This window comes from Myotis lucifugus, unplaced genomic scaffold, assembly GCF_000147115.1.
Source record: "Myotis lucifugus unplaced genomic scaffold, Myoluc2.0 scaffold_311, whole genome shotgun sequence".
Lineage (NCBI taxonomy): Eukaryota > Metazoa > Chordata > Mammalia > Chiroptera > Vespertilionidae > Myotis > Myotis lucifugus.
The window spans coordinates 1,230,868-1,256,541 of NW_005871359.1; the positions used below are offsets into that span (position 1 = coordinate 1,230,868).

A 25,674-nucleotide genomic window follows, 5' to 3' on the forward strand; every position below is an offset into this window, starting at 1 on the left:
AAGTTTGTACCAAATGTAGCTTAACAGCTTAACATCCCCTCCTTGGAAAACCGGTGACTGTGGAGTATTTAACATAAATCCACAGGAACCTGTGCGTGGGGCTTGTGCAGGGGGCCCCGGGAGAGCAGATCCCTTGGGAAAAGCCAATCGGGAATTCACAAATCCCTTCTGCTCTTTCACCCTCTTCTCGCTGGCAGGGTTGATCTTCATCACAGTTTGCTCAAACATTTGGAAGTGAATTTTGGGCCCTCCCCCCAACTTATGATTTTATAGCCAATAGGTGATGAGGTTTATTTGCATATTTCCTGTCACTTAAGCAGCCGTGGAGTGGAAACAGTGTCAGACTCGATTCCTCTTCCCCCGAGGAACCCTGCCGCTTCTAGCTGCCTGGCTCTGCCCTTCGAAAGGCGACTTGACCCGCTCGGAACCGAAGCTCCTCCAGCCGCCTCCCGCCTCCGGCTCCGGGTCCATCAGTCTGTCCTCCCCCGACCGTGCCCTGTAGTTCCTGCGGAGGAACGAACTCAGATGGAGAGCAAAGCGCTGCTCCTGGTGGCTCTGGGCGTCTGGCTCCAGAGTCTGACCGCCTCCCGCGGAGGGGTGGCCGCCGACAGTAAGTTTTGCGCGCAGACGCCCCTCCACCTGCAGACTCGGCTCCCGGGCCACCTCCGCGCTCGGGAGGATGGGAAGGAGGAGGGCGGATGGGGATGCGGATGCGCACCGAGGGCTCTCCTAGCCCGAGCGCTGCTCGGAGAAGTCCTCGCGGCGGGATCCGGGAGCGGCTGGAAGGGAGTTCTCCTTCCGATCTTGCCGGGGCGGCTCGCAGTTCCCGCCCTCCCGGTTCCCGCGCTGTCCCCTCCGCTCCCGTTGGGGCCGGTTCCCTGGCGCCCGGCGCAGCCGGAAAGGACAGGAGAGTGTGAGAGGCGGGACGAGGGAGGCGGGAGGAAGGGCTCGGGTGGCAGTGACCAGCAGTCACATCCCCGCTCGGGAGGCGGGGGCTCTGGAATGAAAGGCGCGCGGGCCAAGGTGACCCTGGCGTGGCCTCGGCCGCGGCTCAGCCCCCGCCCGTGGGAGCGCGGGCAGAGCGCGGCCCCTTTGGAGAAGCCGGCCCGAGGCGGTTGGGGGGGATGGTGCTCTGCACCCTAGAAGCGCAGGACACTCTCTCTCTGCGTCGAGGTGGGCGTGGGGGACCGGAGATTCGAGGCGCGGAGGCCGGGGGACGCCGCATCTTGCTTTCCCTCGGGCGCAGGGAACCCCTCCAGCGGCGGCTCTTGTACGCTCGGCTTTTCATAGCGCCCAACACATCCAGAAAAGGGGTGATTCCCCTGAAAATGGGGACTGGGGGGCTGCCAGGTTTTCAGTGGCTCTCCTTACTGTCTTCTTAGCTGAGCCCCACTTTTGGCGCCTCCGGGAGGCGGCCGCGGTTGACCCCTAGTCACTGCCCGGGGAGCTTAAGGCGCTGGAGGCCAGATGCGAATTTCTTTCTTGCGGACGGGTTGGGGGTGGGGGTGGGAGGAACCCGCGCTCCACCAGAGACCTGCCCACAATAGAGGCAGCCTGCTTAAAGGATGGACTAGTTGGTCTTATTGAAGTCAACACCGAACTTGCTGCTGTGTTTTTTCTTAAATGATAAAACACAGGAAAAAAAAAAAGCAACTGCAGCAAATCATAAAAGGAGGCAGCGTGTTCTGTTCTCTTCGCTGGCGGAATTGAAGCTCTGGTGGTGTTGCGTGGATGCCCTCTCAGGTGGCCCGTGCGCAGTGGTTCAAGTTGTAGTCGAGTTTGTCCCTGACTTGTGTGTGAGTTTATTTCAGTACTGAATTGTGTGGAAGGACATGTTTGTTAGGTTAAGAACAATGCAGAGTCCATTAAAGCTGAACATCTCGTGTGGCGGCTCGTTCCCCTTGAGTGGTTGACACCATCCAAGAAGGAGGTAGGAACAAACTCCACATTCTTATTTTAGAAAGCACACCATAGAGTAGTGTTACTTCTACCGCAAAACACACACAGAGATGTGTCCTCCGGAGTGGACGTCCCTGCTAGGCTCCCGGAGAGGCCCAGGACCCTAAATTCCTGGACTGGTCAGTGTCCCCTCTTGGGGATTATCTCCCTCAACTCCAAAAGAGGAGTTTGGGCCAGACTCAAATCTTTCTTAGGCCCCTGTAATTCTTACTCTTTGATTTAAATGGACATTTCGGTGATGAATGAATTAAATTGGATTTTAACCAGCACGCTTTTACTGGCTGTAAATGCATGGAGGAGTCATTTTTAAGTTGATCCTTTTATATTAGGCTTCTCCCAGCGCAGCAACTTCCCCCACCCCCTTTTCTCCTCCAAAGGAGTTCATCCGAGACAGTAAGAGTTTCAGAGAAGAAAGATACAGGTGTGAGGGAAAGGTAAGTAGTACCTCCTCTGGGCTCTGAGTTTACTCCTCATCTCGAGTTCATTCTAAGAAGAACACGAGGATAGGAGGCAGGGCCCTCAGTTTCCTTGTTCTTGGAGCCACCCGAGCTCTGCGTGGCCTCATCAGGAAACCGTAAGAACTAGCATATGGGTCAGTGCTCAGCAGCCGAAGTTCCATTTGACTGGTCACAGTGCATCTCCAGGCTAACATCTGAACTAAACATGCTGGCGGATGACAGCAAAATAGCAGATACCACCTGCAATGGAGCTGAGCTCCGCGCGGGATTGATGGGGGGATAGCTGTATTGAGTTAGGGGAGGAGTTACAAAGGAACATTTTCACTTTCAGGCAGTGTATTTTTAGCTCAGTCCTCCTTTCTTGCTTTATTTCCGGAGGAGAAGTTGGGCTATACAGTTCACTATCTATTTTAGATAACAATATTGATTTTCTCCTCCTCATAAAACTTGTTTATTTTATTTTATTTTAATTAATTTAACTTGTTTCTTGGCACTCTGCAGAAGCTGCCTGAGTCAGTAATTGTGACCATCAGTCCTAGAGAGCAGAGGAATGACTGATGAGGGCTTTTAGGAGGGAGAGAGGGGAGGGGAAGGGAGAGAAAGTAGAAACTTCAAAGAGAGTTGCATTATAATTGAGCTCTTATACCTCAAGTCTTCTTATAAATGTCAATCAAATTCATCTGATAATTGTGAGCTGCCTTTGGAATATCTTTACTGGGATGCTTCATGCTTTTCCTTTTCTAGCAACAAAAATGTATCTTCTCTAAATTTATCCTTAAAGTGCTTTGACTTCTCAACCGAATTTTATCTCTGTGAGTTATTATCCGCATTAAGATACCTTCCTTGTCTTTATGCACACACTTAGGTTTTTAACTATCTATTTAGGAGTTTAGGAATAAAGATTACATAGTCATGAAATGCCTTAGCATGCAATTTGCTTGGCACCCCCAAATTTCCCCTTAGTGCTTAATAAGGACATGTCTGATGGGGCCAGGCTGGCATGGTGGTGCTGATATGATAAGCTAAATTCAGGATAGAGGTTCTTATAAAGAAATACACCTTAGGTGCCCCCCCCCCTTTTTACTATTCTAAATGGCTTTAATTTCCAAGGGGACCCGGTAAAAGATCCTTATCCCCTTCAAAGAGTAAGTGCAGAGTGACTAATATTTCCATGTATGGAAAGAGTCATTTCCTTAATAAAAGGAAGCCGTATCGGTTCATCTGTCAGCCAGGCACACTCCCAATGTGTAAAGCACATATTGAAAGCTCGCGATCAGGATCCATCTTTCTCCCTATCTCTACGCGGCCCAAGTCAGTTCTGTGAGGGCTGATAGGGGTTTGTAAAACACATTTGTCTTTAGGAGGCCGAGACATCCTTGAGGGGCTCACAAACACCTATAGTATGAAAATTCCTATCAGAACATCAGAGAGAAGGTAAGACTGACATCTATGATTTCATTTATTGCATTAAAAACATCACATAGCCTATAGAGTGGTAGTATTTTCCTGTCAAAGGCTTCATATGCTTTCTGTAACTTAAAATGAAAAATACCTTCCTTGCAAAGTGAAATAAAAGTCTCCAAATGCAAATTTGCTTGAGAATGTATGAATTTACTATTATTTTTCTTTGCAAGCTATGTACCCAACATGAGGTCTTGGTTGTGGGGAATTGGAGCTCCCCATGAACTATACAGATAATCTGATACAGGATCTATGGATTGAACAGATTGTGTGTGTGTATGTGTGTGTGTGTGTGTGTGTGTGTGTGTGTGTCTTAGTAATTACAAAGAATATTCTTAATCATTTCAAAATCACCAGCAACACCAGGACCACTATGTTGCATAATCTATGTTGCATAATCTAGGGGAAAATGGACTAAAAGCTAGTGCTTTCCTCTGGAGTTGTGCAAGGCACAGTCTTAAATATCTGGTGGGTGAGATCTATCTGCCAGGTTGTTCAGATTATTCCTGCTTTAAAAAGACTGCTAATTGAACATGTTAAAATAAGACTGGTAGAGAGGAGGCAAGAGTTATTTGATGTGGAGAGATGTGGGAGAGGGACACTAGTTTAGTTTTAAATTTTCTAAAGTACTTTCTAACAATAAAAATTTCTTGCACATTGAATTCAGAAGCAGATTTAAAATCTGCAATATGTTTTTCCCACTGTCAGATAAATAATAAGGCCACCAGAGTGCTTCCTGGTTAGGAAGCAAAAGGAAGACCTATAGCTTCAAATAAGATGAAAAGCAGAGTGCACTCTTGATGGATGAGTGCATTCCAAGTGCAATTTTACTATATGAAATGAAAAAAAGAGCTTTATATATCAGTCTCTTATTTGAAGGAATTATCTTAGAGTGTTTAGATTCTAGAGATTGATGTGTGTGTGTGTGTGTGTGTGTGTGTGTGTCCACCTTGTTACACATAATTGAACCGCATCCAGCAGGGCCAGGGGTGAACCTGAGGAGGGGCAGTGAAGGATTAAAGAAGACAGCTGGCCCTGTTTGAAATTTCCCTGCCTAGAGGGCATTGGATTATCATCGACATCAGTCTTGGAGTGGCATTCATTTGCCCAATGCTTTCCTCTCCTGCATCTTGGACATAGTCCAGGCTGCTTGTTTCCACTCCCCGTAGCCTTTTGACTTCCATTTCTAGCATTACAGTCTTTAGCGAAATGTCCTGGTTTACCTTTAAGCATTGCTATTAGGACTTCTATTTTTTGCTTTACTGGTACAGTCCTTAGACACAACCTAAATTTAAGAATTTGATTATGCTTCTTTGAGCATTGTTTTAGAGATCCCTTTCCTGAGATCCTGAATTTGCTTTGTGTGCGCGCTTTACTGGAGCGTCCTTTCACCTTGCAATTGTAGTTTCCCGTACTCAGGCCTCAGGAGCATCCTTTCACCTTGCAATTGTAGTTTCCCCGTACTCAGGCCTCAGGGCCCACGTTGAAGAAGGATTAAAGAAGACAGACAAGAGAATACAGCTGGGGCTCGGTGGATCTCTTGTGCCTGGATGAGGACACAGAGAGACACAGCCTGCAAGCCGAAGCTTTATTTTATAGTCAGAGCACACAAAGCAAAACAAGGGAAGTGGTCAACATGTTTACAATGTTCTTGCGAGTTTCACCTTATTTTGGCAGCACTTGCTGCACCTCCCACAGCCCATTAGCTACCTAGGAAGGATCTAGGGAGGACTATAAGGTCAAGCTTAATTATGCTAGGAGGGCTCTGCCCTCCAAGTTGGGACTTGTTTGTGGCCCGGACACAGGTCAGTCTGAGGCTTAACCCTATAACCGCTCCCTACACTAATGAATACTTAGTAAGAAGTAACCACAATATTGTTTTAGGAATTTTGAAAAATAACTATGAAAATTATTATGAAAAATAAAAAGGAAAATGTTGGCCAGTCCTCAGATAAATCGATGATAATTTTGGTTTGAATGCTTGTCTTTCCGCGTACGATATCATTCTTATTTTTGGCCTCACTTTTGCAATGTTATTTAAAATGACAGATTTTCAGCTTTTGAGTTGTGAAAAGAATATATGTGAATTAAGAAATTAGAAGTATTTCTAAATCTCAGTTATGTATCTCCTGAAAGTTTTAAATAGTGAAATCTGAAATCTGTAAGTTATTACCTTCTTAAAGTAATAGGCAGGGTATTTTTCCCTTGACAAGAAATGACATATTTTCCCCTAATAAAACTTCCCTTTGTGTTTGCTTTGTAAATCAGTCTGATTTTATCTGCCACAGTGTTTACTTCAAGTGTTCACTGTGACGTGATATGCACTGTTTACAAATACCCTGTGAAGATTTATCAACATTTAGATTTATTGTCCAGAGAGAAATAGGCTAAAGTTCTCTTTCTCTCCTTACTCATTTTGGGATTAATTATGAAGAACCAAAGTGGATTCTCTCCCAAACCAGCTTTACAGTAGTTTTTTAAGCTTTGACTTTATGGAAGACTAAAGACATAAGTGGGAAAATAAATATTTGGGGAAAGAGTTAACAATGGCTCAGGTATTTATGAACAACCCACTAAATTACTTTTAAAAATATCTTGAACTGATGTGTCCTGCCACAGGGGTGGAACCCATTCCATACCAAAGCTTCCTCAAGTCGCCAGCTTTTCTTTTTGCTAATATTTAAAAAATCATGCTCGTGAAAAGGAAACAATCTTCCCGCAAACAAGCTTTATTGTATACTATTGAGGGCATTGAGTTGATAGAGTAATTTGAGTTAACGAGCTCATTAACGAGCTCCTTAACGAGCTCGGTCTCGGAAAGAATTAAACTCGTAAGTCAAGGCCCCACTGTATTTAAAAAATTATGCTGGTGAAAAGGAAACAATCTTCCCGCAAACAAGCTTTATTGTATACTATTGAGGGATCAGAGATATATGAAATGCGTGGAACTAGACAACGAGAGAGCCACGGGTTAATGTTCTCTAAGAGAATGAACTTTGAACTGGAACCCGGAGACCTGCGTTCTGGTCCCCATTCTCTCTCCCACTATTATAAGCAGCATGACCTTGGCCAATTTATATTTTGAGAGAAGATTGAATTAACTAAGGAATTTCTAATAGTAGCGTCACACACACACACACACACACACACACACACACACACTCCCTGACTGAAGGAGAGGATGGAAGATATAGGAGAGATCCATATTGTGTAATTCACAGTTATTTGAACACCGTCTCTGTCAACTTTGATCACCACTAGAGAATCAGTCATTCTCTTGCAAACCACATTCACTTTTTAAAAACTTTAGAAACACAAATGGTATTGGTGCTGGCTACTTGTGAACCTTAAACATACTGACCATTTCATCAAATAAAAAACACAGTCCTCCAATGAGCTTCATACCCAATTTTTCCTTTTCAGATATTATAGGAGAAAGAGATTTTAAAGACATTGAGAGTAAATTTGCTCTAAGGACCCCTGAAGACACAGCTGAGGACACTTGCCACATCATTCCTGGAGTGACAGAGTCTGTGGCTAACTGCCACTTCAACCACAGCAGCAAAACCTTCGTGGTGATCCATGGCTGGACGGTAAGAGAGGCTCTGCAGGAAGGAGGGGCCTACGGTGGCCTTGTGTCCTGACCATCCTGTCCTAGTTGTTGGGAACCCAATGATGGGTCTCCACGCCCCATACTTCTACTTGCTTCCCGATGGCTTTACTTTAAACCTGGAGAGATGCTGTCTCTTAAAGGCAGTTCTGGGCCAGGCTGGGGATTATGGACTCTAAAGTGACAGGTTCCTGAGTACTTCCCCCAGACAGTGCTGACCTGCATTTTACCTTGGTACCTAGTTGGTGCCCTGGAACCAGCCTTCCTATTATGTGGGAAACGAGGCTTTGCTCAACTACAGAGCAGAATGTAGGTTATCATTTTTGGGAACCGGTGGAAACCTGGCATGATCCTGATTTGTCCAGCACATCCCCAAAGGTTCTTTCCTAAGGAAGACAGCCTGTGAGAGTGAGGAGAGGGCTGGAGTGAGTGAGGGGGTGTTTGTTCCAGTCCTGGTTTTGCCGTTCTCCAACTCTGTGATGTGGATCAAGCCACTTCTCATCTCTGGGCCTCAGCTTATAAATCTGTAAAACAAAGAGGTTGGACTAGGCATCCTTCCACTTCCAACATTCTCTAATTATAAACTTTAGGGAGCTTTTCTAGAGATGAAAGAAGGCTAGCAGGGAACTGTCATACAAGATGACTATTAAATTTACTTTTAAAAATATGAATAAACTAGTTCCCTCTAAATAGGCCAGATAGCCACTCTATGTGGTTCTTACTTAAGTACTTCAGTTGGTTTTTAATATTTTAAATCCCTAGTGAGCAGAGTTCATTGTTTATTAAAAAGGACTTAAATAAAGTGGATGGTTAAAGAGAGAGCATCTTTCCATTATGTCAGAGCTTGCAAATATGGTAATAGGTACTAAATTATAATGATTGACACACTTCTAGTCCCAACTGTTATCAACAGTAAAGGACAATTGCTAAAAGTTAGGAATTTTTTAAAAAACATGTATTTTTCTCATGCTAAGATGACACAACTAACCCAGCATCAGTGGATGGTAGCAATTTCTATCACTGGTCCTACTGTCCACGAAGCCCATTTATATTCTTCTCATCATGGTCCTGACATTTTGAGAGCGTGGGCTCAGGGGCTTGGCCGCTGGCCGGGGGACTGAGTTTCACTGCGTAGAGCTGGCTGGTCTGCACAATCCAGCCATGCTGGGTATGACCTCGGCTTATCTCAGCGAACTCCCTGGCTGGTTCAGGTGGACTCCCTGATGCAGGTGGCAAGGAGGGCTTCGGTTCAGTTGTGTGTCTGATAATAAAAAATTTAAAAAATTGCTACTGGTTTAAGGAACCTCAGAAGAACCTAGAAAAACCTTTCCAGACTGCCGAAGGTGGGTTCTCACTTGGGTTTCCCAGCCCTTTAGGTTACTGACAGTATTTATGTTGAATTAAAAAAGGAAGGACTAGGTTAGTTAATAGGCAGTTAGGTCAAGTACCAGTCACAGTAGGAGTAAGTTGGGTTACTTGCTCTTTGACAGGCTGCCTCGTTTGGAAACATCGATAGTAGAGAAAAACTTATAATAGGGCCCTTGTTCAAACAAGATTTCCCTGCCTTGTCTGAAGTAGACTGCTCAGCGACCAAGGGCTGAGGACTAAGGGCAGCGCGGAGGTTCTGCAGCTTTGCCATGAGAAACCCAAAGGAATGCTTAGCGTGCTGTGTGCGCAGGGCACATCTCAGAAGGCGGTTTAGACACAGCTGTGCTGGAGTTTGGCCACCTGCTTGGGTTTCACAGACGCGTGCTTTAAGCGCAGGGTTCTCACTGTGATGTAGGAGGTCCTTACCCCTGGCTGAAAGGAGGAGTGGTTAACATTGTTTTCTGAAGAAATGACATCCTCCTCCCTTGAGAGACAACTGCACAGGGTGGCCCCTAATCCCCAATGGAGGAGAAAGGGGGCAGGGCCAGTTTCTCAGAGTTTGGGGCAAAGTGGGTGTTCCGGCTGCTTCCCTCGAACATCCAGGCTGCACCAGGACTCGAAGCAGAGGCTCTGAGACTTGTTCAAAGGAGATTTAATGAAGTTTCTAATGGGCTAACATCACTTTTGTGCTTTTTCTTCTTTGTTTTCTCTTCATGCTTAAAATAGCTATCGAGTTGGGGTTTTATCCCTGCAAGCAGATTGGGAACCAGAATGGTCCCAAGGAGAGACTGATGAGGTGGAGGGTAACCTTGAGATCACCTGAGTCTGACGCCTTTGTTCTGTAGGTGGCCTAGGGAACAGTGCCCACATTGTTCATAGCTGTAGTTAGTTAGTGGCAGAGCTGGGGTTGGAGCCAAGATCTCATTCTCAGGCCTGCTTTTTGGTACCACAGAGCACAGCAATGGGGTAAAAAACTGTGCAGCTTGTTGGTGTCAGGAGTGAGGTAAGTGACCACGTTTAGAGAGCTTCGTCTAGAAAATCGACGAGACAAAATGGAAGTGTAAATCTGAAAGAACCCGCCCTGTAAATCAAAATTCCAAATGAAGTCCCTTGGTTTGGAAATTTTTTTCTATTAGAATTAATCTTAGAAGGTTAAAGGTGTTACAGGTCTGCCCTGAAAAGCTGCCTTGCCCATAGATTTCAGAATCTCCTTTGTTGAGGACGTGGTGGCTAACCTTGAAGATATGATCTGCTCTCAGATCTTTTAAGGGTGTGTAGATTTGGGGATTTCAATCAGGTTGTTGCTGTGTACAAGTTTATGGCAGGATGGTGTGCAATTTTCTAACCTGCAGTTTTTAAGTGTTTCAAAATGTGCATCTTTCCACAGGTGTCCAACATCTTCTTTCTGAAAACATAAATTAAAAATTTACATAAATAGAGTTAATTTGAGGACCCCATCATTCTTTTGACTTGGAATTTTGAGGCCTTTATTAACAAGAAGCAAAGAATTACTGATTGGTCCAAACAGGACCAATCTAATAAGTAGGGAAATGTGACCATTAAACCTCATTAATTTCTATGCTAATAAGGAAGAATTTGAGAGACTTGTGAAAATGTCTGAGCTGAAGTTGATTATTTTCTTATGTACTAAGAAAGAGATCGCTAAGCAAACTTGCCTTCTATTAGGAGACATTAGCATGCTTAAAACTATTTTTTTATTAACAAATCAAATGTATATGTGACTCTTTATAAGAAAAAAAGTGCACCTTTATCCACCAAAATAATTCTGTTCAGAAACATTTATTAGCCTGATTGATAGTATTAAAACTGATTTTTCAAATATAGTTTGTAATTCTGCAGAATTTAAACTTGTTCAGATTGACTTTTCTTTTAATACTTTAAATTATTGATATTTTACTGAATTCATAAAATGTGCTTTTCTTTTCTTTATTTTTAAAAATATATTTCATTGATTTTTTTTACAGAGAGGAAGGGACAGGGATAGAGAGAGACATCGATGAGAGAGAAACACCGATCAGCTGCCTCCTGCACACCCTCTACTGGGGATGTGCCCGCAACCAAGGTACATGCCCTTGACCAGAATCGAACCTGGGACCCTTCAGTCTGCAGGCCGACGCTCTATCCACTGAGCCAAACCAGTCAGGGCATCTTTTTTAATAAATATATTTTTTATTGATTTCAGAGAGGAAGGGAGAGGGAGAGAGAGATAGAAACATCAATGATGAGAGAGAATCATTGATGGGCTGCCTCCTGCACGCCCCACACTGGGGATCAAGCCTGCAACTCAGGCATGTGCCCTTGACTGGAATCGAACCCAGGACCCTTCACTCCACAGGCTGACCACTGAGCCAAACCAGCTAGGGCCATGAAACGTGCTTTTAAAATTGAAGGCGTGCTAAGCCGCAGTCTGCCATCCCTGAGCATTTGTGTGGTTGGATTCTTCTGTCTGAACCTATGGGCTTCCTTGTGGGTTTGTTTTTTCCCCCTTAATGAAGGTGTAATTGGCTGACCTCTGTGACAGGTTGTAGGTGGGTTTTCTAAGAAGCTTGTATCATCCTCTTCAGGTGACGGGAATGTATGAGAGCTGGGTGCCCAAACTCGTGGCTGCCCTGTACAAGAGGGAGCCGGACTCCAACGTCATCGTGGTGGACTGGCTGTGGCGGGCCCAGCAGCACTACCCCGTGTCTGCGGGCTACACCAAGCTGGTGGGGAAGGATGTGGCCACGTTTATCAACTGGATGGCGGTAAGACTGGGGGGAGAAGCTGTGTGCCCAACACAGATCTCTTGGCTAGAGCTGGACAAATGGCTGGTCTTTGTTCCTTTTCACTCAGTTATAGGTATTTTCTGGGGCAATTCGAATCTCAACACTAGATGAGCATTGGCATTATTTATTTATTTATTTAAATATATTTTATTGATTTTTTACAGAGAGGAAGGGAGAGGGATAGAGAGTTAGAAACATCGATGAGAGAGAAACATCGATCAGCTGCCTCCTGCACACCCCTTACTGGGTACATGCCTGCAACCAAGATACATGCCCTTGACCGGAATCGAACCTGGGACCCTTGAGTCCACAGGCCGATGCTCTATCCACTGAGCCAAACCGGTTAGGGCTATTTTTTTTTAAATCCAAAAGCAGCATTATGATTAGAATGATAAAACTATAAAGCCAAGACGTAGTCCTGCCCTGCTCTGTCCTTTGATATTTTCATAGTGAATAGATTTGCTGAGACCAAGAACTAAGTGGGTAGAACAGAGAAAAGCTTGTTACTTCTGGGCCTAGGGAAGGTGTCATGTTCCGGCCCTTCCTTCCCTATCAGTTGGCTGGCACGTGACATTTTATTCTGGCTTTGGCCTGTTGGGATGCTGATCTACTTGATGAAAACATTAATAGTACTTACTCCTTAGTATGGATCAGGGGTCCAGACTTTTGTTGAGGGTTAGGGGAGTGATGGAAGTGAGCTAGGAAGAATGTGGCAGGGACAATCTGTAGGATGTGAGGTGATCAGGGCCAGGAGTTCAACTTAGCTTCCAGTCTTAGCCACACAACTCTGTGAGGCCATCCTCTGAAAACTACCTTGGAAAGTTTCTTGGGATTGAAAGAACAGGGCCAAATTACTTAGCTGCTTAGAGGTAAACCATAAACTGTGTTTATTGGACTGACCATTGAAAAGTTGACATTGACTCTTTTGCTAACCAGGAGAGTGAACTTGGGCAAATCTGATCACCTCCCTGGACCTCAGACTTCTCATCTGTTGAATGAGGAGGCTGGACCATATATGTCTGTGGTTCCTTCCTCTTTAATATTTTCTGATTTTTAGTCATTGCTTGGCTGACCTTAAAGAATAAAGTGATGCAGGATATTTAGAGTAGGGAATATTGGGTTATAGTTAAATTTGTGTATTTGTGTGTGTATTTATATGTATACATATGTGTATCATTCAGATATACATATCTATATATAACTCTAAACATGCATATACATGCATACATATATTTTCAGGTATATGGAAATTTCCATACATTTCAATTTCAGATGTATTGGAAAACTTTCTAATTCAAATATGTTGTTAAGGAAAGAGAAAAACTCAACACTAGAGAATATGCCTTTCTTATCTGTAACACAAAATTAAAATAAGTAGAATTAGTTTTCACTATTGCCTATATTTTGAAAACAATATTTATATTTCTTTTTCTTTTAGCTTTGATCTTTTGCAAAGAACTGTAAGAACCCTTTTTTTTTCTCTTTTCCAAAGGAGGAATTTAACTATCCTCTGGATAATGTCCATCTCTTGGGCTACAGCCTGGGGGCCCACGCTGCTGGCGTTGCAGGAAGTCTGACCAATAAGAAGGTCAACAGAATTACGGGTAAGAAAGCAGTGCCTTCCATCTTATAACAAAAGAGTTGAGATGCCTGTCATTCTGAAAGGGAATGGGAATGTTTGTCAAATGTGTTCTTCTGGGTATCCCCAACCACTTGATTATCTCAAGGGAGCGTTCCTTTTTTCTGGTGAGATAGAATATAGGCCCTTGCTCTCATGGGCAGACCATCCACTGGCAGAAGGGAAATAGAGCAGAGTTAAGCACAGAGATCCCACGGTGTCCCTCCTCCCTTTGCCCCGGGATTTGGGAGTGTGTTGCCCATATGCCACCTCTCATAAAAGTACTGGGAAAATGAAGGAAATCAAGATATCCTGAGTGAAAATTACTAATTCATACTCACAAATATAAGAGAGCAGTAAAGCTTAAAATTCCCCAGAAATTTCATTTTTAAAGGAGCTAAGTCTACTTTTCTGATTTTCAGTACTTTCAAGATCCTAATAAGAATCTATGGGAATCAACCAAAGGACTTGTATGCATGCATATTAGCATAACCAATGGACATGGACACTGGAGCGGTGGGGGCTTCTCCTGGGTGGTGGGAGTAGCCGGGGAGGGGTCAATGGGGGAAAAAGGAGACATATGTAATACTTTAAACAATAGTAATAATAAAAGAATTCATGGGGCTGCCAATTATATTCAAATGGTGAGCAATAGAATGCTAGGGTGATACTGATGGAGACTAAAAACAACAGGAATTTTTAAATCTTGAGGCCTTTCCCCCCCCTCCCCCATCAAGGCCTGGATCCAGCCGGACCTAACTTTGAATACGCAGAAGCTCCAAGTCGGCTTTCTCCCGATGATGCGGATTTTGTAGACGTCTTACACACATTCACCAGAGGGTCACCTGGCCGAAGTATTGGAATCCAGAAACCAGTAGGGCATGTTGACATTTACCCGAATGGAGGCACGTTTCAACCAGGCTGTAACATTGGGGAAGCTATCCGTGTGATTGCAGAGAAAGGCCTTGGAGGTAAATACGATTTAGAAGTTAATTTCGCAGAAGTTGTGTTCTTAACTCTTATCAACCTAGTGTTCTACCATCCCCCAAAGTATGTCATTTTAATATACACTTTTAGCCGAGTTATGTTCCCTGATGAAGTGTAGACTACACAGAGTAATGCATTTGCAGGGACAAAAGACAAGCAAGGTGAGGTTTAGACAAGGAAGCTCCACAGCCTTTGATAATAGCAGCATAACATGTCGTCTGCCACATGTTATCATACTTTGAATGTAGTTGCAGAACCAGTAGAGTTATTTTGAATTTTATGGAAAGTAAGGGACATGTTAATTAGTCCACATTTCTTTTGTCAGGTTTTAAAGAGATGAACAGATCAGAAACAAATCACCATTCTCTAACAACAGATACTCCAAAATTCTAAGAAAAAAATATAATATTGGCTTAATACTTAGTTTAATAATTGTGCTAGCTTGTGTTAAATTTATTATTTGTCTTAAGGGAACTTTGTATACTTTGTGGACAATGGGATATACCTGTAGAGAATATGTTCCAGACTTTTGTGCACATTATAAAACTTACAGCATAATGTTACTATTTTCAATAATTATGAAAGTTTATGGTAATAGGTACACTCTTATGATATCAGTGATTATTTCTATAATTCATTTAATGTAAAAATCATTAGTAGTAACAAAACCCTTGAATGTTACATAGCATCTATGACAAAATACTATTTATTTAATAATTATGCCTGTATGATGAGATTTCTAGAAGTATGTTTCTAGAAGCATTTGGGATTATTATATTCTTTACATATAAGAGAAGGATATGATAAAGTGGCTGAAATAAACTTCTACTTTGGATATCTCTTATAGTGTCCTAGACATACAAATATAAGAGAGCAGTAAAGCCTAAAGCTCCCTATAAATTTGCAACTTTGACATTATTGGAGGTAGGCGAGAAGCTGCCACCAAGAATAGCTCCTTAAATAGGATATATAATCAAAAAGTCATAGGACTAGATCCTGAGGTCATTTTATTCTTTAAAAAAATCTTCACCTGAGGATATTTTTTTTTTAGAGAGAGGAAGGGAGAGAGAGAAAGAGAGAGAGAGGTGAGAGAAACATTGATCGGTTGCCTTCTGTATGCACCCTGACTGGGGATTGAACCTGCATCCTAGGTATGTGCCCTGGCCAGAATTGAACCCAAAGCCTTTTGGTGTACGGGACGATGCTCCAACCAACTGAGCTACCCAGCCAGGGCCTGAGGTCATTTTATTCTTAACACTGCACCTAAACATTCTAGATGAGGCACTCATTGAGGACTTCTACAGAGCTGAAATGTTCTTTGCTTCCCTTTTTCGCCAGATGTGGACCAGCTGGTGAAGTGTTCCCACGAACGCTCCATTCATCTCTTCATTGACTCTCTGCTGAATGAGGAAAACCCCAGTAAGGCCTACCGGTGCAATTCAAAGGAAGCCTTTGAGAAAGGGCTCTGCCTGAGTTGCAGAAAGAACCGTTGCAACAACGTGGGCTATGAGATCAACAAGGTCAGAGCCAAGAGAAGCAGCAAAATGTACCTGAAGACTCGTTCTCAAATGCCTTACAAAGGTAAGCACGAGACCGCTGTAAACAGGAAAATCAATTTGATCCCATTTTTTTGTCATGCTCATTGCATCACACGTACTGATGCTGTTCATTGCAACAGAGATGATAAAATGATGTTACTAAACATTGAGCCCAACTTGTGTTTGTTGGTAGAGAGGGAGTTGCATGGATCCACTTTTCTGAAGCTCTGAATTCCCATTGCCAGGAAGGTCCAGTGCACAACCTGCCTGCCCTGTGCAGCAGCCCTGCTGGCCTCCCTCCTCTGTAATCATGACCGTTAGCATGGGCCGGCCCATTAGTACAAGACTCAGAGCTAATTTGAAACCATCCATCCAGAATCAGCAAACTGTGGCCCATGGGCCACATCCAGTCACCACCTGCTTTTGTACATAAAGTTTCCTTTTTTTTGTTTTTGTTTTCTTTTCTTACAAAACCTTGTGTCGAGGGCTGACTTTCAATAGATCACAGTGAGGGAGCTGCTCTGTTATGTATAAAACCCAGACCCAGAAGCAGGTCGTCTAGGAATGGTTTAGCACCAGGTTTCCCATGAATGTGTGTTGTGTGAAGGGCGAGGGTGTACATAAAGTTTTATTAGAACCAAGTCACATGCATTTGTTTCTGTATTGCCTAAGGCTGCTTTCCGGCCACCACAGTGGAGTTGAGTAGTTGGGACAGAGACTGTATGGCCTACAAAGCCTAAAATATTTACCACCTGGCCCTTTACAGAAAAAGTTGGCCAGCTCCTAAAGTTTGCTTTAAGTGAAGGCAAGAACCACCTGTCTTTTAAAATACAACTATTCCTGGGAGGGGAACATATACCACACCTCCTAAGGCATTTGCATTTCATTATGAATTTGTTCACAGTTGAACTTAGAGCAAGACCTACAGGAACTGAGGAGAGACAGGAGAGGGGATAGTCAGGTACCTGGCCAGAAGCACTAACATCAGAAATGCTGGCTTATGTGGAGTCAATGGAAGTCCAAGGGAAGGAATGATATTAAAGAAAATAGATGTGACAGAGGCTTCTGTTTGTGAGGTGGTTTGTGACAATCTGCAGAGGTGCCTTTGGTGGCCCGGAGGTTTGGAGCACCTGTAATTCAAGGAAGCCTTTTAAGTCAGGAGCGAACCCTTCGTTTCCCTGGCTCTTCAGAATGAGGAAGCGTGTGTGAGGTGTGGAGGAGACCAGGCATTCTGCGCGGTGCCACTCAGTGCTCCACCAGTGTCTCTGGGCACTCTGGCAGCCCCGACTTTTCCTGCTCCAGTCTGTGGTGATGCCTGCAAGGGCTCCATTTAACATCAAATTCTGTTTCTCTTCACCCTGTAGTAGCTTAGTCTGCTGCCTCTCCTATCCCTTATCGTCTCCTCCATTCCATCTTCTCAGGGTTTTTCGTAGAGATGAGTAGAGCAGGGAGGAGATGTTCAAGTTCAGAAGCTGTCTCTAACATAGGACGCTTTAGGGACTGATAGTCTTTATGGCCTCACTGGTGGGTGATTCAACGAAACAAGTCTTATTGTGAGACTGCTATATACCTATTGTGCTAGACGATGGGGGAACAGAGGATGAACATGATCCTCTGATCCGGAAGAGCTTAAACACGGGGTAGGGAGGTCAGCCATACCCATGAAGCATGAAGAAACATAGTCACATACCGTGACACAGTAACAAATGCCAAATATGCCTGGTATAGAAACTTAGGGACATCTTGGCCAAGAAAGAGGTGGAGTTCATGGAGAAAGCATCATGGGTAATTTGGCGACTTGATTTAATCTCTCGAGTACCCCATCAAAGATGACTACTTTCTAGGACTGCTTGGCAATTCAGATATACCTGGATTTTCCCTCTCCACTGCAACCCCACTTTTCTGAAAGAGAGAAGAATTCAAGGTTTGACTTTTCTAGTCACGAACACCATACAGGCATGAAGAAATCTTTTTAAGCCACACTGATAGCATGTGTGAGCACTTCCTACTTGATCACTAGTGAAATCCCGTCTGTGGCTCTGAATTGCCTGCTTTTGGGGGGCTGTGATGTTTCTTCATAAAGACTGATCAGCCCTTGTTTCTATTTTCTCCCTACAGTCTTCCATTACCAAGTAAAGATACATTTTTCTGGAACTGAGAGTGACACACAGACCAACCAGGCCTTCGAAATCTCTCTGTATGGCACCGTGGCCGAGAGCGAGAACATCCCCTTCACCCTGTGAGTAGCCGCGTGCATGGCCTCCAGCACGTGGGTTTGCCATGGCCCTGCTACCTGCCAGAGCCATTGGTCTGAGGAACACAAGAGGAGTAAGACACCTAGAAAAAGAAATATCAAAGAGAATTAAAAAAAATCTATATGGCAAAAGATGGTCATCACAGGGGTGCATATAATAGCATAGATTAGAAACAAAGTAAGTGTCCAACATTGAGGCCATGGTTAAGTGAATTGTGATTTAACAAATCAACAAAATCAATCTAGCCTCTAAAAACAATAATTATATAAAACTAGATAAAACGTGGCAAAAGTAGAAGGTCAAATATGTAGTGAACAAAGAAAGAATAGAGAATTTTATGTACACTGTGATTGTTACAAAATCAACACATGTTCATATACCAATACAAATTGGAAGAGAATATATAACAATGAAAATAATGTCTCTGAATAATTGGCTAATGGATTTTTTCTTTTAAAACTGTGTCCAATGGTTCATATTATTAGGATAAAAGTTGGAACTGATGAAAGGGATGGAGATATCTTGTGAAATATACTAAATGCCATTGACATTCATCTTGAATATTTTGTTGGACATTTTTTGCATTTTTAAAATACCCTCCCCCCTTAAACAATAAAGCTATTTACATCTTGGGAGGAAGAAAAGGGGAAAAAAAACACTTGATTCCCAGAACTAACCAAATATGTTGATTTTTGTATCCAGGCCTGAAATTTCCACGAATAAGACGTACTCTTTCCTCATTTACACGGAGGTGGACATCGGGGAGCTGCTGATGTTGAAGCTCAAATGGAACAGCGACTCCTACTTCAGCTGGTCCGACTGGTGGAGCAGCCCTGGCTTTGCCATTGAGAAGATCAGAGTGAAAGCAGGAGAGACTCAAAAGAAGTAACTACCTTTATTTTTCTCCACTCCCTTTAGACTCACTCTAATGCCATTACCTAGAGGTAGTGTTTCTGGAGCCTTCAACACTCAGATGAAACTTTAGTGAGCTTTGTCTTTAAAACGATATCAGCTAGTAAGTGAAACAAGTCAGATAGGGAATAATGAATGCCATATGATTTCACTTATATGTGGAATCTAAAAAACAAAATAAACAACAAAACAGAAACAGACTCGTGGATACAGAGAACAAACTGATGGTTGATAGATGGGAGGGGGTTGAGGGGCTAGGTGAAAAAGGGGACAGGATTGAGAAGTACCAATCGGCAGTTACCAAACAGTCACGGGGATGTAAAGTAGAGCACAGGGAATACAGTAGATAATATTGTAATAACTATGTATGGTGCCAGATGGGCCCTAGACTTCTCAGGGGGAATCATTTAGTAAATTGCATAAATGTCTATCCACTATGCTGTACACCTGAAACTAATACAATATTGAATGTCAACTGTAATTGAAAAAAACAACAACCAACTATATCAGCTAGATAATTACACCTATAATTTTGGGGGGAGTGTTCCTTAATAATCATACCAGGGAAGTAGCAGTATTTCTGAATTTCATGGAAAGACAACATAAGCCCGCATTGGTCACAGTCATGTGTGGGAGCTGAGGTGAGAAGTCGGGAATCTCCGTTTCTCATTCCTCACTGCTTCTTGCAAGCACAGAGCCGTTACGGAAAGAACCTCGGAGATGTTCCTTTGACGTTCAAAGATTAGAACCAGCCTCTTCAAGAAGGATGAGATGCCAAGATAATCTCACCCTGACTCCCCAGTCCCACCCTACACATATCGATACAAGGAATGGCGTAGAGAGCCCCGGAGGGTACAGGGGTGTTGCAATCTACAGTGCGAATATAACATTGTTAGTAAAAATGTGACTTTAAAACTTAGGATTGATAAGTTATTTCTCTTTGGCCACTTCCTTTTATAACTACTACTACTACTACTAATAATAATAATAGGAGAGGGCCTGGCTGGAGGAGCAGCGCATTCCGTTCTGTAGCAGGGCCAGTTGGAAGCTGGTTTGTGAATTCCCTAAGGCAGACACTCAGAGGCGGTGAACCTGATCTCCTATCATCCCTTGGCGAAAGCCTTGTGGTGTTAAGGGTGCTCCAGGGTGTTGTATGCCAGCTGCACTGATGAACTGACTTCAGTGCTGAGCAGTGGGTTAGGTCCTCAACTAACCCTCTGATTCAGATGTCTTGTGGATCAGAATGGCCCGTATGTAAACCGTTAATTATTGGAAATATAAAAAAATTAAGCAGGCCGGTCACATGGGATGTAAACAGCCCTGATTTCTGAACGGTCTTTTTCATTGTTCCATATGGAACGTTCACATCCCTTTTCCCCCCACAGGGTGATCTTCTGTTCCAGGGAGAAAGTGTCTCGTCTGCAGAAAGGAAAGTCACCTGTAGTATTTGTGAAATGCCACGACAAGTCTCTGAATAAAAAGTCTAACTGGTGAGCATCATGGGCTAAAGCTCTCTGGGTACCCGCACGTGGAACACAGGCCTTCACCGAGTCTTGTGATCAGAACCTTCCGGTGGTCTTCTTTAGCCCTTCCGTACACATCAGACTGGTCCATTTGTTTTTTATCTGTCTCTTTAAAAAAATTAAAAAAAAATTGATTTCAGAGAGGTAGGGAGAGAGAAGTAGAAACATCAATGATGAGAGGGAAACATTGATCGGCTGGCTGCCTCCTGCACACTCCACACTGGGGATTGAGCCCGCAACCCGGTATATGTCCTGGGAGTCGAACCGTGACCTTCTGGTTCATAGGTCAGTGCTCAACCACTGAGCCACACTGGCTGGGCTTTTCTGTCTCTTTCTGTTCTTTCTGCAGCTCTGACCTTCACCCCTGGCACACTTTTTAGATTTTATTTTACTTCTTGAACAACCACAAAATCTTCACTTGTGCTTTTCCCTGTGCTGCGTCCCTGCTGCCTTTATGACCCCGTGTGCAGAGCATACAGCACACGTTAGTGGTCATGTGGCTATGGATGCAGCCCCTCCCAGGCGAGCGAAATATAAGCTGCAGCGAATTATAGTCCTTCAATGATGCTCTGAGTGCCATCCGGCTCAGGGACAGAGAGCCAAAGGGGCAGCCACCAAGCATCCATCTCAAAACTCAAAAGATGGGCAGTTAATGGAGGGAGAGTGTAGGAGACCTGTCTCCTTTCCCCCTCAGAACAGCTTCCTGGCTCTTTCCTACCTGACCTTGGAGGCTAATCCACGTGGCAGCTGTCAGCTGAATCTTTCCAGAGCGTCAGTACTAAGTGGAGACTAAGCATGTGACCTTCCCCATCCCTTCCTGCATTCCTGCCTGTGCCACTTCCATTCCTCCACGCATTCCCCTGTCAGGCGCCAAGCGCTAATGAGAGAGAGGCAGCGAGAAAGAGGAGAAAGCTTAGATCATGCCCTGCAAGCCAGTGACACAAGAAGCAACGGGAGAGGCTGGCCACAATGTATCTGGAAAGAGAAAAAGCACTTGCTTTTGGGTTGTCTTCTCCCAGTTACATTTCTAGACAAAAGTACAGAACAAGAATTGCCTAATCAGAAAAACATATTAAAGACCTACACGGAATATCTGTATTATTTTTAATTTCTATTTTTAATGTAATGCACCCATGGATAATTGTGGATTATAAGTAGATTTGAAAAAAGAGGCAAAAAGAACATCACTGTGACTCTATCACCCAGGACAACCCCCAATTAACATTTTAATAGACAGGCAGATCTTGCTTTATTGCTCTTCCCAGATAATGGTTGTTTTTTTTTTTTTTAAATATATTTTATTGATTTTTTACAGAGAGGAAGGGAGAGAGATAGAGAGTTAGAAACATCGATGAGAGAGAAACATCGATCAGCTGCCTCCTGCACATCTCCTACTGGGGATGTGCCTGCAACCCAGGTACATGCCCTTGACCGGAATCGAACTTGGGACCTTTCAGTCCGAAGGCCGACGCTCTATCCACTGAGCCAAACCGGTTTCGGCAGATAATGAGTTTTTAATAAATTGAAGGTTTGTGGCAACCTTGCACCAAGCAAGTCTATCGATTCTATTTTTCCAACAGGCTCAGATGATGGTTAGCATTTTTTAGCAATAAAGCATTTTTAAATAAGGTATGTGCATTGTTTTTAGACGTAATGCTATTGCACACTTCATAGACTAAGCGGGCATGTCAAACTTACGGCCAGTGGGCCCCGTGGCCCGCCAGCGGGTTTGACATGCTTGTTAAATTTTCTATCTACTGGGAAACCAAAAAACTCGTGTGACTCCCTTTAATGTGACACTCATTTTATTGCAGAGGTCTGGAACAAAACCTGCAATGTCTCTGAGATATGCCTGCTATATTTTCAGACTTTCTCTATGCACATATAGTACTTATATATTTTAAATTGTTTTACAAAAATGGAATTATGACATATATACTTTGATTGGCAAGGTGGAGTCATCTGGATTACAAACATTAATGTAAGACACTCAAGATAAATTTGAAACAGAGAATAGTTACTGGCATAGACACTGTTCTAATAACAGGTTCGTTGCTTTGTTTTTCCTCATCACAAATTTGAGGCAATTTCACATTAGTTTTAATTCTCAGAAAGGGACTCCTATGTGAAGTTTAATACATGAGTTTATGTCACATACCAACATACACAAACATACATGTACACATACATTCTCCCCCCAAATATTAACAAATTTAAATCTATATGTCAATGTAAAAACAAATAAACCCCAAATTAGGAAATAGGTCCATCTGTTTATAGGTATTTCTGGTCATATTATTTATAAGTTATAAGAATTTACCTGAGAAGGTCTAATGATACAGTCCTCATCCGATTATAGGATTACTGAGACAACAAATACTTAGGCAGCATTTTTTAATGCATCTGAACTTATCTAGGAGGTAATTATGAACCAGACTAGCAGCCTTTTGCAGTTTCCTTCTGTGATTAAGTTAATCAATCAGACAAAGTTTCTCTTTCTGATATAACTCTTTAGAAGTCTCATATCACAAGAAAAAAACAAAACACCCACACAAACCAGGCATTTCTTGAAACCACTGGGTTCAGTGTTCTGAGGATGGCAGTCTTTGTTGGAACACGGCTAAGGAGATGACATAGTGCCTTCCCTCTCTAGGAAATGCAACCTTGCCCTGACCCATTTTCCACATCTTCCCTGGTTTATTCTCACTTTCGTTTTGACCTTCCAGTTGAAATCTGAAGGTGGTGGGGGAGGGGAGAGGGTTGTAAAACACTAAGCAGGTAATAAATCACCTTTCTTTCTCTCTCTCTCTCTTTTTTTTTTCCTCAGAATCTGCAGAAGGAAGAACAGCACACGAATTCTGTGAAGAATGAAGTAACTTTTACAAGAGACGCCCAGAGCGTTGGGTGGTTAAAAGTGAAATTTCCCGAGTATTAATCCCAGCTATCCTTGTTAGTTATCATAAGAGACAGTCTCAAATACTAAAAAGTGGCTAATTTAAATTGAGGAGTACAGCGGCCAAATAGCACATCTTGCAACATTAAAAACCAAAACAAAAACACAGCAGATAGGAACAGCACTGCATTTTACCCTTTGAGAAAGAAATAAGAATTTTTTGGGCTTGTGGTCAAATAATAAAGCTTCTTTATGTAGTGACTTTAGTCATAGCCTACAAATAATTAGAACCTCATATTTTAGCTGGAATTCTGCATTTTCGGGAGCCATACATTCTCAAAGTTTACTCCAAGCCTGAATAGAAAATAATTTTTTATGGCCTGAGTGGGACTTATTCCTTACCGGTCAAACACCTGCCCTTTTTTGGAATGGCTGCCCTCTTGCCATTGGATGCAGCCCAGGAGTTAACCAGGAACCAGTGACTGGAGGGAGGAGTGGAGAACGGAGTTGACTGAACCTTTAACACTTCCTGTGGTTGGTTGCAACATAACTGTTACAAATGAAAGGAGATATAAAATTTAGAACAATTAAGTCTTAAAAGGCTTTACAGTTTATTGCTTAATCTCTCCCTTCCTTTTCTTGCTTTGTCTCAAAGTTATATTTTAACAGTGTTCCCTGGGTAGGTGTTAAAATGAGCCTGTTGCACTTAGCTGACACATAATTTTCACTATGGAGAAAGAAAATGATCCCATAATTTTAGCATCAGATTTCCAAACTATATTCATCGAGGTGAAGTTGTTTAATATCCAATGGTGTCTATTCAGCTTTAGGCTTATTTCGGCCCTGCTTCAGCCATACTTTGAGTAGGACTCTTTCTTCCCCGGTTTTGAGAAGAACATGCGTTCCGAGTCAAATTCTGCAGCACTCAAATGTCTACACATTTTAGACCAGGACCACTTTTACTAAGTAGAGAGACGGAAAAGTCACTGGGACATATTCATAAACAGTGCTTAAAACCATCGTGCATGATGAAAAGAATCCTCAATGGCCACAGCCACATGAAATGTCATGAGAATTGAACAACTAGTCAGGAGTGAGTGAGCAATTATTTATAAAATAGATCTTCTGCGTTCAGAATGCCTTTCTATCTATTAATATAAAATGAAGTCAAATTTCTCAGAGGCTATTGCTGGGAATCCAAACTGTGAACACGTGCGGGCACCTGAACACATGCATACTCACCTATGAAGCACTGCGTACGTTACTTATTCAGTGCGGCTTGGAAGGTGAATGATCAAAAGATGTATTGGGATTTGTTGGCTTAGAAATTGTTCCGGAGTTCCATAACGTCTGCCATTCATCTGAGAAATACGGTTGTACAGAGTAGGACGAATGTTGTGATTGATATCAGCTGGTTTGGCATGAATTCTCCCTAAAAATAAATGTTGTGTGATTCGTGGTTGGCATCCCCCTTTATTGTAATTCATTAATTTTCTGGATTTGAGTGCATAAATTCAAGAACATCTGAATCAAATCAGTGCATGGCCCTGGGAACTCTGGCTTCTGTGGACTTCACTATATATTATATATAAACAATGCTTTGGCGTTAAGTGTTATTTATTAGCTGTAAATATATGTGTGTGTGTGTAAAAGGGTTGTACATATGGGGAAGGTCGTCCTGGCTATCTGTGTTTATAGGTGTGGGGTGTTAACTTTGTACATGTCTTTATCAGTGACAGCCTCACTGAGCCAACTGACTCTGATGAAGAAATACAATAAAATGGGCTTTAAGGAAAACAAATTTACTTAACCATGTGAAGTTTTAATAAAATTGACATTTTATTACAACACTAAGTCATTATTTTGTATAATTTTAGTCCCCTAAAGTAGAAATTTATTCTTAGGGCAGATTCATTAAATTTTTACTGAGTAACCACTATACTTAGTAAAAAATATGGTTTCTAAAATAAGAGTGCACATTATGTACATTTTTTTTTATATTGACATTTGTACAGGGCCATACTTAGAGACCCTTTATTTATTTATTTGTCACTAAATTACAGCCCATGGGTCAAACAAATCCACTGTGACCTATTTTTCCATGGCCCACAAGCTAAGAATTTTTTTTAAAAAATTTATTTTTATTTTTCAATCACAGTTGACATACAATATTATATTAGTTTCAGGTGTATAACATAGTGATTAGATATTTATATAACTTATGAAGTGATCACCTTGATAATTCTAGTACCCATCTGACACCATACATAGTTATTATAATACTAGTGGCCCGGTGCATGAAATTT

General features: G+C 42.6%; 1 protein-coding gene across 1 annotated transcript; it reads left to right on the forward strand.

The window, feature by feature from the left end:
• Nucleotides 1–241: 241 nt before the first annotated feature.
• On the forward strand, nucleotides 242–24,966 carry LPL (lipoprotein lipase). Its single transcript, XM_014465854.2, has 10 exons — nucleotides 242–610; nucleotides 7,302–7,471; nucleotides 11,442–11,621; nucleotides 13,135–13,246; nucleotides 13,998–14,231; nucleotides 15,586–15,828; nucleotides 17,904–18,024; nucleotides 18,743–18,925; nucleotides 20,338–20,442; nucleotides 23,303–24,966. Coding segments are annotated over exons 1-10 (1,434 nt in total). The 5' UTR covers nucleotides 242–525; the 3' UTR covers nucleotides 23,304–24,966.
• Nucleotides 24,967–25,674: the final 708 nt, after the last annotated feature.

Excerpts from the sequence above, each read along its gene's own strand:
- LPL (XM_014465854.2), top strand. The coding sequence starts at position 526 with ATGGAGAGCAAAGCGCTGCTCCTGGTGGCTCTGGGCGTCTGGCTCCAG. Across the intron at positions 14,232-15,585 it reads TGCAGAGAAAGGCCTTGGAG|ATGTGGACCAGCTGGTGAAG; the intron begins GTAAATACGATT and ends CTTTTTCGCCAG. Across the intron at positions 18,926-20,337 it reads GCAGGAGAGACTCAAAAGAA|GGTGATCTTCTGTTCCAGGG; the intron begins GTAACTACCTTT and ends TTCCCCCCACAG.